This window comes from Acomys russatus, chromosome 12 (assembly GCF_903995435.1).
Source record: "Acomys russatus chromosome 12, mAcoRus1.1, whole genome shotgun sequence".
Lineage (NCBI taxonomy): Eukaryota > Metazoa > Chordata > Mammalia > Rodentia > Muridae > Acomys > Acomys russatus.
In genome coordinates, this window is record NC_067148.1 from 40,587,975 (window position 1) to 40,601,168 (window position 13,194).

General features: G+C 51.2%; 1 protein-coding gene across 11 annotated transcripts in view; it reads left to right on the top strand.

The window, feature by feature from the left end:
• Positions 1 to 13,194, top strand: part of Agap1 (ArfGAP with GTPase domain, ankyrin repeat and PH domain 1) — a 430,070-nt gene that overhangs the window by 117,118 nt on the left and 299,758 nt on the right. For 2 of the 11 annotated variants that reach the window (XM_051154301.1, XM_051154304.1), the window contains exon 1: positions 3,500 to 4,575. The exons of 5 other annotated variants lie outside the window; for them this stretch is intronic. In XM_051154301.1, the coding sequence (XP_051010258.1) occupies positions 3,660 to 4,575 (916 nt within the window). In that variant the 5' untranslated portion in view covers positions 3,500 to 3,659. Of the gene's footprint in view, positions 1 to 3,499; positions 4,576 to 13,194 lie in introns of those variants that run through there. 4 more of the 11 variants (XM_051154305.1, XM_051154306.1, XM_051154303.1 and 1 more) reach the window with 2 other exon arrangements.

The window sequence follows — 13,194 nt, forward strand, 5'->3', positions numbered from 1 at the left end:
CCATGGGTCAAGTCTCCACCTCTGCTCCTGGCAAAGCTCTCTCCTTCCACATCAGGCAGCTCCCATATCTCAGCTTGGAGAGCTGGTGACCCGGACATTTGTGCAGCCACAGCTGTAGGGTTAGGCTGTTGCCAGGTCCTGGTGGGGCTAACATATTAGATGGGCAGCATGCTGTCTGCTGTTGGCATTACAAACATCATTTTTTAAAATCAATTTGTTAAATTTAAAATCAATTTTTTAAAATCAATTTCCTTGAGGCAAGAGACCCTGCTTTGTCTTTTTGTATGTAGTATAACTCACTCTCTCTCTCTCTCTCTCTCTCTCTCTCTTTCTCTCTCTCTTTCTCTCTCTCCCTCCCTCCCTCCCTCCCTCCCTCCCTCTCTCCTCTCTGATGAAAAAATGAACCAATAAAAAAAAAATCAAAATATGTAATACCAAGGTATTGTTTAATTTTGAATGGAGTCTAGGCCCATGATGTTTGAATTTTTTCTGTCCTTCATTGCTAATAAAGCTAGTGAAACAAAAGACATGAGTGCAGGCATGGGCACTAGGATTCTGACTCAAAGTTCATTGTCACCCAGGGGCTGTGCGGTTTTTAGGGGACGTCCCCACCCTCTCTGAGCCTCAACATCCTCCTAACTGGATGAATCTAGACATTTTAATAGATGTTTGATGCCTGGCTTCTACCCTAGTGTAGTTGGTGGCCCTTGGCTTTTGTCAGAGAGAATTGCTTTAGTGAGGCAGATGGTAAGATGGCCTTGACCTTTGAATGGCGTGTCTGAAGGACCACGAGTTTTAAACAGAGGGTATGCCTTGAATGCACCTTGCCCATGACTGATGGTGGGGATCATGCAATTGAGAAAGAAGCCACTGCTGGTGGCTATGTTTGAAGCATCTTTAAAAATAAAACAGGGGTTGCTCAGTGGGAGGACCACTTGCCATACAAACATCAGGATGGGACTTTGGACACCCAGCACCCACTAATATGACAGGGGGACGTGGCAGCCCACCTGTAATCCCAGCACTTGGGAGACAGAGACGGGGAGGCCCCTGGAACAAGCTGTTTAGCTAGTCTAGCCAAATCAAGTTCTGAGTTCAAGTGAGAGACCCCGCCTTAACGTAGATGATGAAGTTATTGAGGGAGTTTACTGACCTCAACCCCTGGCCTTCACATGCCCCCCCACATGCATCCCCCCTATACATGTGCTTGCCCTCATGCAGGCAAGAAGTAAATAAATCAAGCAGAAACTTTTTCTGATAACTTTCCTTTAAAATCCAGTGGTAGCACATGCCTTTAATCCTAGCACTCAGGGGGCAGAGGCAGGCGGATCTCTGAGTTTGAGGCCAGCCTGGTCTACAAAGCGAACTCCAAGCCAGCCAGAGCTACCCCTGCCTGGAACCCTCTCTCCCTCCACAAAATCCAGGTTTCCCAGGCTGCAGTCTCTTTCAGGAGACCCTGACCCCATTCATCCTTACATCAGTTTCACTGACACGAACACGAGAGATGATCTCTCAAATTTTGTGGCGAAATTACAGTGACTAACTGGAGGGATCTAGAAATGCCTGGCCTTCCCAGCCACCTGTACCTTGCCTAGATGTAGCTGCAGGGACCCCTGGCCCTTGCAGGCGGAGAGAAGATCCTGTCAGCATGTGATTAGTGGGTACTGGGGATATTGTTGTTTTCTTCTGGAACTGTAAACAGGAAGGCTGAAGCAATGCAGTGTGTGTATGTTCAGGATGGTCTGACGACCTGGCTGCATGACTGCATATAAATCCTGTAGCACGCGGGGTAGAGTCACAGATGAACTCTTGGGGGAGATGCAACTTTTAAATACTCACACAGGTGTCTTAACTAGCTCCAGTTGCCCCAAGGTTGCTAGTCTAAGCCAGGGAGCTGGTACCCTCATCTTAACAGTCAGGAAGAAGAGACCAGCAAGCCACTCTTCCTGCTTCTAAGCCGGCTGCTCACGTAGCAGATTTATATTTTGGAAAATAGCTCATAAATTACCAGTGTCCCAGGGAGCAACTGTTTTTGTGTTTCATTTCTTTTAAAATTATTTTTTTATTTTTGTGTATGAATACCTGCCAAGTACATGCAGGCAACTTTGGAGGTCTCAAGAGGGCGTCAGACCCTCTGGAACTTGTAATGAAAGTTTCGCTTTCTTTGTAAACTCAGTTGGGTTACGTAAATATGTTTTTGTTTTAATCCCAAGGGTGGGGTTTCAGTTTGAGCTTTAGTTTGTCCACACCTGTTAATTGTCTCCTGAGGGGCGTGGCTTTCGCCAACTGGTAAAGCCTTCTTCCTGTGGCATGGAGGGGCGTGGTCTAGGGCTCTGAGGTTATAAATGAGCTCAGGTGTGTAAAAGTTTGACCAGCGACCTACTGATGGGTGGTGTGGGACCTTGTGGCGGTTTGGAGCCAACAGACGGAGAGGACTGCTTCAGGAGACTTCTGGCTGCTTTTGCTGTTGACGCAAATTGGTATAGACCCAAAGACCCTTTGACCCTAAACAGTGGGGAGAAGTAAAGGGCCCCCCTCTTCCCACTAATCTTCTCTCTCCTACATAGGGTTAGGAAGTTGAGAGGTTGAGGCCTGAACACCCCAAATAGTTTTTTTTTAAACGCTACAGGAACTGGGGTTACAGGTTGTTGTGAGCTCCTATGTGGGTTGTTGGAATCTAACCTGATGTTTGTAGGTGCAGTTAGTGCTCTTAACTGCTGGGCCATTTCTCTAGGTCCTCTTGTTTTCTAGGAACTGTTAGAGGTTACAGGTTCCAAAGAAATCTTTGTTATTGTTGAGATCTAGTCTGTCTTTGTAGGTAGATGGGCTGGGATTACTGGACAGGTAAGATCCAGCTAGCTCCAAACTCACTATCCTCCTTCCTCGGGAGTGCTTTTCCAGAAAGTCGTTTGAGTTTCATCCTTCTAAGCTGCAGAGATAGTTGAGGCCTCAGATGACCCTGTAGCAGGTCCTGGCGTGTTACAAGTTACTGCGCAGGGCTGATCCGCTCCTCGCGGCGTGGATCCACCCCAGCGCTTGGGCCTGCCTTCTGACGCGCTCGCCGCCGCCTCCGCGCTCCCGGGACCCGCAGGCCCTGCTGGGCGCGCGGCCCGCAGTCTCCGCACGTCGGCCTCCGCCCGCCTGCCCCGCCCCGGCGCGCATTTCCATTTTAAACCGCCGCCCGCCCGCCCCTCGACCGACCGCGGCCAGCGCAGCTACCCGCGCGCCCGGAGCCCCGGGAGAGGCGGAGGCTGCAGGTCCGCGGCGCGGTGCAGGAAAAGGCCTTGGGATGCACTTGGGCCCCGCGCCCTAGACAATGAAGCCGCGGGCGCCGCTGCCCGCCGCGGGCCCTGCGCGCTCAGGCCGCACCTGCCGGCTAGGCGGGTTCCGAGCCTGAGCGCCCGCCCGGCCCCCCATGGCTCGGCTCCCCGGGCGCGGACCCCGGCACTCGGGCCGCGTAGCGCGCGGGCGGGCAGACTCCAGGGGCGCTGTTCCCGCAGCCTAAGCGCGGGCCTCGCTGAGCGCGGGGGGCGTGGGCGCTGCTCCCTGCCCGCCCGGGTTCTGCACCTGGCCGGCTCTGCGCTGGTCTTGCGCGTCCGGCGGCCGGCGGCGCTGGATGCAGCGGGGCCTCGGTGGGGGGCACGGCGGCCCCTGGGGACATGTACCTGCTGGACGGCGGCGGCGAGCCCGCGTCTTCGCCGGCGGACGCAATGCCGCGCGGGACGCCCCCAAGGAAGACGGTCTACCGCATCTCGGTGACCATGGTCAGGAAGGAGCAGCTGGTCGCTCCCACTCCGCGCCCCACTCGGCGGCCCCGGCCCGCGCGCTCCCCGGACGCTCCCGGGCGGCTAGAGGAGGAGGAGGCCGAGGCCGAGGAGGCAGCGGCTGAGGATCCTGAGGCTGGGCCGCGCGCCTGGGACTTCCGCGCCTTCCGCACACGCAGCACTGGGCAACTGGAGCTCGGGCGGCTACGACCGTGCACACGCGGCGCGGAGCCCACGGACCTGATGGGCAGCCCCTCGGCTGAGGGGCCCAGCAGCCCCGATGGGGAGGAGGCTCGGGCCGCGCCCCTGCGGCGGAGCCTCAGCTTCAGGCACTGGAGCGAGCCTGAGGCGCCGCGGAGCCCTGCGCTGAGTGGCGGGAGGCGCCACAGCAGCTCCGGGAGCCTGGCATGGGCGCCCGACGACGAGGTCGAGGCAGAAGCGGCCCCAGAGCCGCTGGCCGGAGCGCAGCCAGCGGCAGAGAAGCGAAACACCTTGGACGTGGGCGAGGTGCTCAGCAAGAACGATGCGCTCTCAGACCTGGAGCGCTGGGAGCGCAGCAAGAGCAAGAATCGCACGCTGGACAACAGCGACCTGCAGCGGCTAGAGCGCGCGCGGGCCGCAGCCGCTGGCTCTGGGACCGTCTCGGAGCACCGGCTGCTGCGTTTCTTCAGTGGCATTTTCGCGCGAAGGGATGGCGGGCCCTCACCCCGCACTGGCACCCTGCGCTCGCGCGGTTACTTCAGCCTGCGGAGGGCTCCAGCCGATACGCACTCATCCAGCGCCGAGAGCATCGAGGGGTCCCCGCGCAGAGGTGGGCAACGTAGGGGCGGGGGTGGGGGGGGCCGGCTCCTGGGTGTGTGCACTCTGGGGCAGAGGAGCAGCGTGCGCGCGCCAGGGAGGTGGTGGTGGTGTACCCACCTTCCCGCGTGTCCGACCCCTGCCCCGGGCCAGTTGTCAAAATGGTGTGAATTAGCGGGCTGCTCAATGCAGCAGTCAGAGGTCTACTGAAAGTTGTCATCCCAGGCTTTATGTGCTTTAGCAGTTCAGGGCCTGTCACCTGGCCTTAGTGAAGTTGACTAGGCTAAGGTTACCTGGCCAGTTGGTATTCCTTGCTGGTGTTGGTTCAGCTGTTCATCAGTAGGAGGGAGCTATAGTGAGCCTCTGCCCAGACCCAGGGACAGGGTGGGCATAACAGTCTTGCTCCTGCGCAGTGCTGTGCAGGTGCAGCACGTGCAGCAGACCACGAGGAGCCCACAGTCCTTTCAAGTTGATCCTTGTCTTCCTTACCTCAGCGTGTGGCAGGCTGTTGGTTCCACTATCTGTGAGTTCTGTGAGGGCTGCTTTGGAGGGTCCTACCTATGGAGCTTTTGGGAGAGTCAGCTCGAACTGGAGAGAATGATGAGGGACATCCAGGCCCCTCCCCCTCTGTAGGCTAGTGGAGAAAGCAAGCCAGGACTGGTCATAGGTGTTGGGGAGTGAGGTGACAGCCCTCCAGCCCAGGGTCTCTTGTCTCACACGGGCCTACTGTGGCCTTAGGGAGAGGCCTCTGGGTGTAGATACTGAAAACAGTGAGTTAGCCATCTGATGATAGCATGGGGGACAGGGGGTCAGAAGCCTCTTGAAACCACAAAACATGCATCTAGTTTCTGTTTATCACCTGGAGGGAAAAGACTGGACAGAGGTGAAGTAATTGTTAGCACCTAATGTGTGGGAGGGTGGTAAGCATTTCACTAGGGAGAGTCCTTAATCATTCTTGTAACTGCGAAAAGCTGCTGCTCTTGGCCATGAAGGTAGGAGAAGCAGCAGAGCGGTCAGTCCTAAGCCAACCTCAGCTGGCTCCAGTCTTTCTGGAAAGAGTTTCTCGTGGCTGGATCTCACAGGCTAGCTGACTGCCCCAGGTCCAGGTTCACATTAAAACCAACCTGAAGACAAACTATTCCCACGTTGCTGCCTGTGTCCCTAGGAATGTGCTAGAGAAGGGAAGTCTTGCTGGTGTCGCGTGCTTGCCTGCTTGGTTCCTTTGTTTTGATGTGGAGTTACTGTCACCGTGCTTGTTGGTTGAGTTGCTTTGCCTGTCTAGTTTTAACATGCCTTGCAGCATTTTGGCAGGCTCATCCATCCATTCCAATCATTAATCCCCCTCACATTTCCTTCCCTCCCAGCATGCTTTTAAAATGTTAGGAAAAGACATGAGTTATTTTTGGGGCCAGTGAGATTGCCTCAGCCAGGTAAAGACACTAGCCACCAAACCCGAGGATCAGCATTGATCCCCAGTACACACAAGGCAGGAGGAACTAACTTGTCCTCCGACCTCCACACAATGACTACCACAGTGTCAGTCGGCAAGCTCACCGATGAAAATAAATAAATGAAGCAAAGTTGGTTTACAAGAAGTAGCTGTTGTCCTCACGTGCACCAAGCGGGTGCAGATTGAAAGGTCCTCCTATACTCCAGCAGGCTTGCATCTGTTTTCTGTGAACTTGGTAGAAAACAGTAATTAGTTGCCTGGGTTCCAGATAAGTACCTGTCTTGCAGAGAGGAGGGAGAAGCACAGACAACATTGGCATGAGCATGCCAGCTGCACCTGGGTACAAGTTAAAAGCATTTGAGGTTTTGATGCTTCCTTTGGGACCATTGCTCTAAGTGGGTTTGCAGTAGAAAAGGTGGCAAGTGTGTTGGAAGTTTGCCCCCTAGGGGTGCATGTTTTTAACAGTGATGACTGCAGCAATGATCTTACTGCTTGTCATGGGTTGTATAGAAAATCTACAAGCTGGATGTGTTTCTAAGCCCAGCTCTTGAGAAGTAGAATTAGGAAGGTTGGCCTCCAATATATATCAGACTTGAGGCCTGGGTTACATCAGACCCTGTCTCAGGAAAGGGGGAGGGGCTCAAAATAGCATTGGGGGGGCAAACTGAAAATACCATTTTTTTTTCTGTAGTGTACTGGGTCATAGTGTATGCAGAAACAGAACTCATTTTATTCTAAGATTTGAGAGTATGTGTGTACCTGCCTGCCTGTCTGTGTAAAACTCTACACCTTTTACCCTTTGCCATTGGTGAAATTTTCAGAAGTGTCAAGTCAGTGTTCCTGGAGCCATGGGAGCAGCCAGTCCAGTGTTGTAGAACGCCAGCTTTCAAGCCTCTCTATTTTATTAGGATCCTATTTTATCTCATTTTACTTTTAATGTATTTGTTCGTGAGAATGCCAGTCATTGGGGCAGAGGTGGAGACAGGTGGCTCAGTAGTTAAGAGTACATAACTGTTTTTGCAAAGGACCCAGCTCCTAGCACCGCCATCAGGCGGTTCACAGCAGCCTGGAACACCAGCTCCAGAGGGATCAGATGCCTCTAGCCTCCATGGGTGCCTGCACTCCCTCATTCCCATTCCTATCGGAGACTCAAATATAATTGAAAATATCTCTTAAAGGTTGCTAACTGTTCTGAATTTAAGTGTCACGTAAATGAAAAAAATTAAACTTAACGCAACAGTCCCTGCCCTAAAGTTATGGTTGGGTGCCGTGCAGCACATCTTTCCCCTTCTGAATAGTGTTGGGGCTGGATCAGCTTCCTGCCTCAGCTAAAATTATTTTTTGGTACTCATATGAGTTTGCATGACTCAGAAATTTTGTCTTTAGGAGGGGAGAATGGTGTTTTTTGGAACATGTGAGATGTGAGGTTGGGGGCTCCCCTCAGCTGCATGGTGCTGCCTCAGACTAGATAAAAATGGAGCCCATGCCACATCCGTGCTGCTTTTACCACCCTGAGCTTAAAGCTCTGCAGATCGGAAGCACCATCAGCATCACCAGACTCCTTATTGACTTTAAATCTAGGCCATAATGGTTCGGAGGTTATGGTTATAAAGGGAATTAGAGTCACCGACAATCCAGAGATGCTTTCTGTCTTAACAGCTTATTAAATTTTGAGTCAGCTGTCGAAAAAGTTAGCGTTAAAATGGGTATGGTAGTACAGCAAACAGTTTCCCTGTCCTAGAACACATGGCTGGTTTTAGGCGAGGCATCTCTGTTAGCACAGGCAGAAGCAAAGTGGTTAAAATCTTAAAACACACAGTCTCTGGATGGATGTGCGTTGGTTTTCTTGGATTCTGAGCTTTAGGATGAAAGGATGCAAACAGCCCACCTTCCCAGGATGCTTCACGGGCTTCCTTGGCCTGTGCAGGCTCTTGTTGGTGAGTGGAGTCCCAGGGTTTACATTGGGTTAGGCACAGTTTTCAGAAAGACTTTGTGTCAGATCAAGAGCAGTTTTGTGTTATGTGACACATGTGTATTAGGACAGTCTGTTGACATGAGTGTAACTCAATACAAGGAAAGAGCAAATTATAAATGATTAATTGCACTGATGGGTGTCAGTCTCTGGAGCTTGCTCTGGCTGGCTGGCAGGCGCCATCAGACAAACTTGCCACTTCTGGGGACCAGCTACCAGGCTCCAGATACATCCAGGGTCTTCTCTCACCATGTGGGAGGATTGATTTCTGCTATAAAAATGGTGAATACCAAGATGATAGCTCTGGCTAGGGCTAGCTTTGTAAATTAGTAATTTACAGCTGAGTTTTGGGAGCTTATTTCATCAGTGGGCTGGGTTCCTTGCTTTCTGATTCCCTTGCTCTTGACTTGCTTAGTTACTATAGGATGAAAAGCTGTTAAGAGTATCAAGTAAGCAACAAGAAACTTTGTGGCCAGAAGGAAGAAATAGGAATTAAATGAAAGAAAATTGCTGATATAATTTGATACATTGTTTTCAACTTGATTTGCCACTGGACAAAGTCTCTCATTTGAAACATTTTGAAATGATTATCTACTCAGTCTTGGATGGTAGCTGAATGAATGTTCAGGACATAAGAGCTTTCTGTGGGATTTTTTTGTTTGTTTGTTTGTTTTGGTTTGGTTTTGGTGTTCATGGTTTGGTGGGATGAGCTGGAATTGCTTTCTCCTGGAGACTCAACTCAACAGCTGCACTGGCTCTGCTAGGAAGAGTGGCCTTGAAGGTCAGCCTGGGGATCTTTGGATGACCAGGATTGTGCTGCGTTTCACTGGGTCTTAGTCTTCTGGCTGACAATTCATTTTAGCATAGGTCACCTGCTTGCATGTCTTTCTGAGAACCTGGCCTGGGGCTATCCTGTCAGAGGAGTATTCACACACAAGTCCATTGCAGCAACCTGTTCAGCCATTCGATTATTAACTGGTAACTCCTTGTTTGCAATCACTCTTGTTTTCTGTTTGGTTTGTTGTTGTTTTTCTGATGCACTGACACATCCATGGGGTAGGAGTGGGGGTAGGGGTGGTCTGTGGTGTGCTCTGAATTTTCTAGGCAGCAGAATTGGAGAGCTAACGGAGGAGGTACATACAGTCCTGTCTGTGTAGATCAGCAGCAGATGGGAGGAGGCTGAGAAGTTATTGAATCTATCGGGTACTCAGGGAAACTGTCCCTGTTTCTCCAGTGTCACCCCCACTGGCATTCCCATGGCATTGTGAGGCCACAACCTCATGTAGATACCTGCTAGCCTCAATAGTGAGTTCCTCGAGGCCCACACTGGTGTTATCCCTCCGTGTGCTATGGAGGACAGACACTGTGCACAACACACGTGCTCTTGTTAGCTGTGGGAAGGACAGGTAAGAGAGCTAGGGGGACACAAAGGATGGAGCAAATGTTCCTGAGCTGGGGAAGGAGTTGGCTGGTGGCTTCATGGGGGTAAAGTGAACTGGATCTTGTAGAATCATCAGACGTTTACTGCAAAGAAAGGACTCCCCACCAGCAAGTTGGTTAGGATGTCTTTAGGGAGCTGTTAAGCACTTCACCCTGTCCTCAGATTTAATGCATCTTGGAGACTAACACACCAACATGAACTAGAGAAAAAGAAATTGTATAATCTCCTAAAAAATATTTGTTCCTGGCATACATTTTCTCCCCAGAGCAGTGACTTGAAATAGCTGTATTAATTTAAATTGTCACTGCCAGTAAGATAATGAAAAGAAAAGAGAAGTATTTTCTTAAAAGAGCAGCCTCAGTATTTCGGTTGACTACAGCCGTGTGGCTGCTCCCCATGATTAAGGACAGAATTGGTATTAAGGTCAACAGATTAGCAGAAAAGAGGGGAGATTATTATCTTTTCATTATTTTGAGGGAAGGACCATCTGCCCATGGTGCCTTGGCTCTTGCTGAAGCACTGAGTTTCTGCTTGTTGGTGGGTGACAACACTGGGGTTCCCTTCTCATGATAGCCCTTGGTGAGGCAGGTGCTTACCGGGCTTAGCTTGCTGTCGTCCCCCTGGCCGTTATTTTACACATTGCTGTAAATGCCCCCACAGTTTAAAGGAGCCGCATGCCTTCTACTTGGCTGGTTTTAACTTACAAGTGGGTTCTAGACCACACCCCCTTCCCCCCCACCTTGAGCTTCTTTTTGCTTTTTGTTCTACTCTTTTTTGGTTCCTACCTGGATGTTGATGCCAGGTATGATGCTCAGGAAGCTTAGCATACAGTCTGCCACTCTGACCCAGAAGATGGGAAAGCACCATCCTCACAGTCAGTACCAGGAAGCCCCAGGGCGAGAGCTGGACAGGATCCTTCTGGCCTCTCCTTATCTAGCAAGTGAAGATAGTTTTACGAGGCGCATTCTGTCCATGGGAGTGAGAGGGAAAAAGAGAGTTGCATTCCCCACACCACCCTTGCCTTAGGAGAGCAAAGCAGCCCTGCATCTCCTTCCATAGATATGATGCCCTGTGTGAGGTTCTGCATGACGTGGTGTGCCAGCTGGTCTGGTCAGCACGTAGGAAGGCTCTCTTTGTTCCATCCACTGCCAGTGCAGAACAGTGGGGCTCAAGTGATGAGAGTGGATGTCCTTTTGTTTGAGATGGCTGTCAAAGGGAATCCTGTGTTCCCTCTTGCCCTCTGTGCCTGTCATCGCAAGGGCTGCTTTGAGCAGGTCTGCTGACTGTCAGACACTTGACAATTGACTCCATGAACAATGACAGCAGCCTGCCTTATGAGGCCCCGTTCTTGCTTGTTAGACCAGGGCAGAATTACTCTGATACTTCTGTTGGGGTGAGAGAGAGGTGTTTATCTAATGTTTACCTTGTTGCTCCAGAGAGTGCTTAAAAAATTTTTTTTAACTTGTAGGGGATGCGGCTCAGTAGGAATTGTCTGCATAGTGTGCACGAAATGGAGAGTTCTATCACCACCAGCGTCACATAAACCAGATGTGGTGACACACCCCAGTAATCCTAGCAGTGAGGAGGTGTAGGCAAGAGGATCAGAAATTTAAGGTCCTCCTCATCTGAAGCCAGAATGGGCTACATGAGACTCTGTCTCAAAGGAAAAGTATAGTAATTGCATCTCACAGTCCTGTTGCCTAAGAAGCAGGGCGGTTACCCACAGTGCACAGAGTGCCGCATCCTTTCTTTCTCTGCCCAGGGCTTCATGCTCTGCCACAGAGCTCTCCAAGGTGGACGGATATGTTTTCTTTTGACCATTTTAGTTGTACACCAGAACTTCAGCCTTTCAAGAACCTGCCAGGGTCCCCTGGGAGTCCCGAATTAAGGACAAGCCTGTCCTGGCTCCTGGTGGAGTTCTCTGAGAATTTGTAATTTGGAAGAGAAGACTGGGACCCTGCAGGCTTCTTCAGGAACTGGGACATGGATGCATACTGGGACTTAGCCAAACACCTGGAGAGGAGGTTTGTGCCTCAGTGTCCCCAGCACAGCATCCCGCCTGGTACTAGGCCTCCTGAATAGGTGATATGTTCCCGTCACTGGGGCTCTCATGCCAGATGGCAGGAGGACTATGGGCTTGTGGTTTGAGTTTTGAAGATGCTGCCGCTCTATTGTCGCCCTAGGTACTGGGTCATTGCTGTGTTCAGCCTGCAGCCCACACCAGCCGAGGATGGTTCTGAATGGGGCTTAACACAGAATTATAAAAGGAGATTTTATTTATGTCTGTCTGTCTGTCTGTCTGTCTGTCTGTCTGTCTTTTGGTGATCGGATTGTGCCATTCTCAAGTAGACACTGTCTGACAACAGCAGTCATGGCATGTTGTTAAAAGACTGGACATGGCACCTATAGTTCTGATATTTATACCTAACCTGGTCCTCTCCCAGGGAGTGGTGTGCTTTTTGTGTGAAGAAAAGTGCTTCTAGAATGTGTCTAGGTGGGGAGACCTGGCTTGCCTGTCCTTCCCATCTCACCATTGTTTCTCACTGGCTTCAGTTGGCTTATTGGAGGGTTGGTTAGAGGTCTGCCCATGGGCAGGCCAGGGATCTGGCAACAACGAACTAGTCGGCCCTCCTCCCTCTCCCCAGCAGGGCCCCTTCGAAGTCCAGATCCATCAGTTCTTTTGTAGGCCAGGCAGTGGGCTGTGGCTGAGCCTGAACCTAAGGGAGGTTTCCTCTCGCTTTCTTAAAAGCTGGTCTGTGATGCTTAACACCAGACCGGAAGCAGGGAAGAAAGATGTCTTTTGACGGTTGTAGAATATGTCTCGATGGCCTCTTGAAGGAAGTTCGGCCTCTAGGGTTAGCCACATGGGACCTGCCTCCGCTGCAACAGTGTGGTTGGTTAGCCGTGCAGCCCAGACAGGCCTCAAAGCTACCTTGAGCCCAGTCTGCCCCATGCCCTTAAGTAGCTGTTTCATGTTTCCCTGTGATGGCAGTGCAGGAGTAGGCGTAGCGGCAGGTTTGAACCTGGCAGCTATAATCAAGGCTTCTCTTCATTCTCCTGTGATGCGTTCTGCAAAGGCCCTGTGACATCCGGCACACGGGTGTGCTTGGGTTTATAGTCAAGACGCACACTCGGTGGGTAGGCTTCTCCTAACACTACCAGTTTAAGCTAGCGTTGGATTTTCCTCATGCTCTTCATGTAGCTCCTGCTACACGTGACCAGCACAGTTGACACTTGGTTATAAGCAGGGAGCAGAGGCTTGGCTTCTCCGCCCTAGCCTGTTTGTTCTTTTAACCAGAGAAGGGCTGTTACTTGGTACCACATGCACTCACTTCCCTTCTTACACTCCAAACACAGGCCTATTCCAGAACTCCAGTCTGAGGCTTGAGGCTTCACATAACCTTTGACCCTTCTGTACTGGAAGATGGACAGGCAGGTGGATTGTGGAATGGACTGAAGGAAGGAGGGACAGATGCATGGACGGACGGGTGGATGGATGGACGGGTGGGCGCATGGATGGTTGGAGAGCTGAACACCAGGCTTTTGAAGTCATTGCCCCCAAACCACACTGAACGCTGAGCGCTGAGCGCTTTCCTCAGATTTCATTTGATATGTTCTGCACTGAGTACTATACATGAGATGTTTGTAAAACGAATAAATGATCAAATAAGGTTAGTATTTCTTAACAATTGCAAACATGTTACAATTTGAAAGTGCACAATGGCCAGGCGTGGTGGTGCACACCTTTAATCCCAGCACTTGGGAGGCA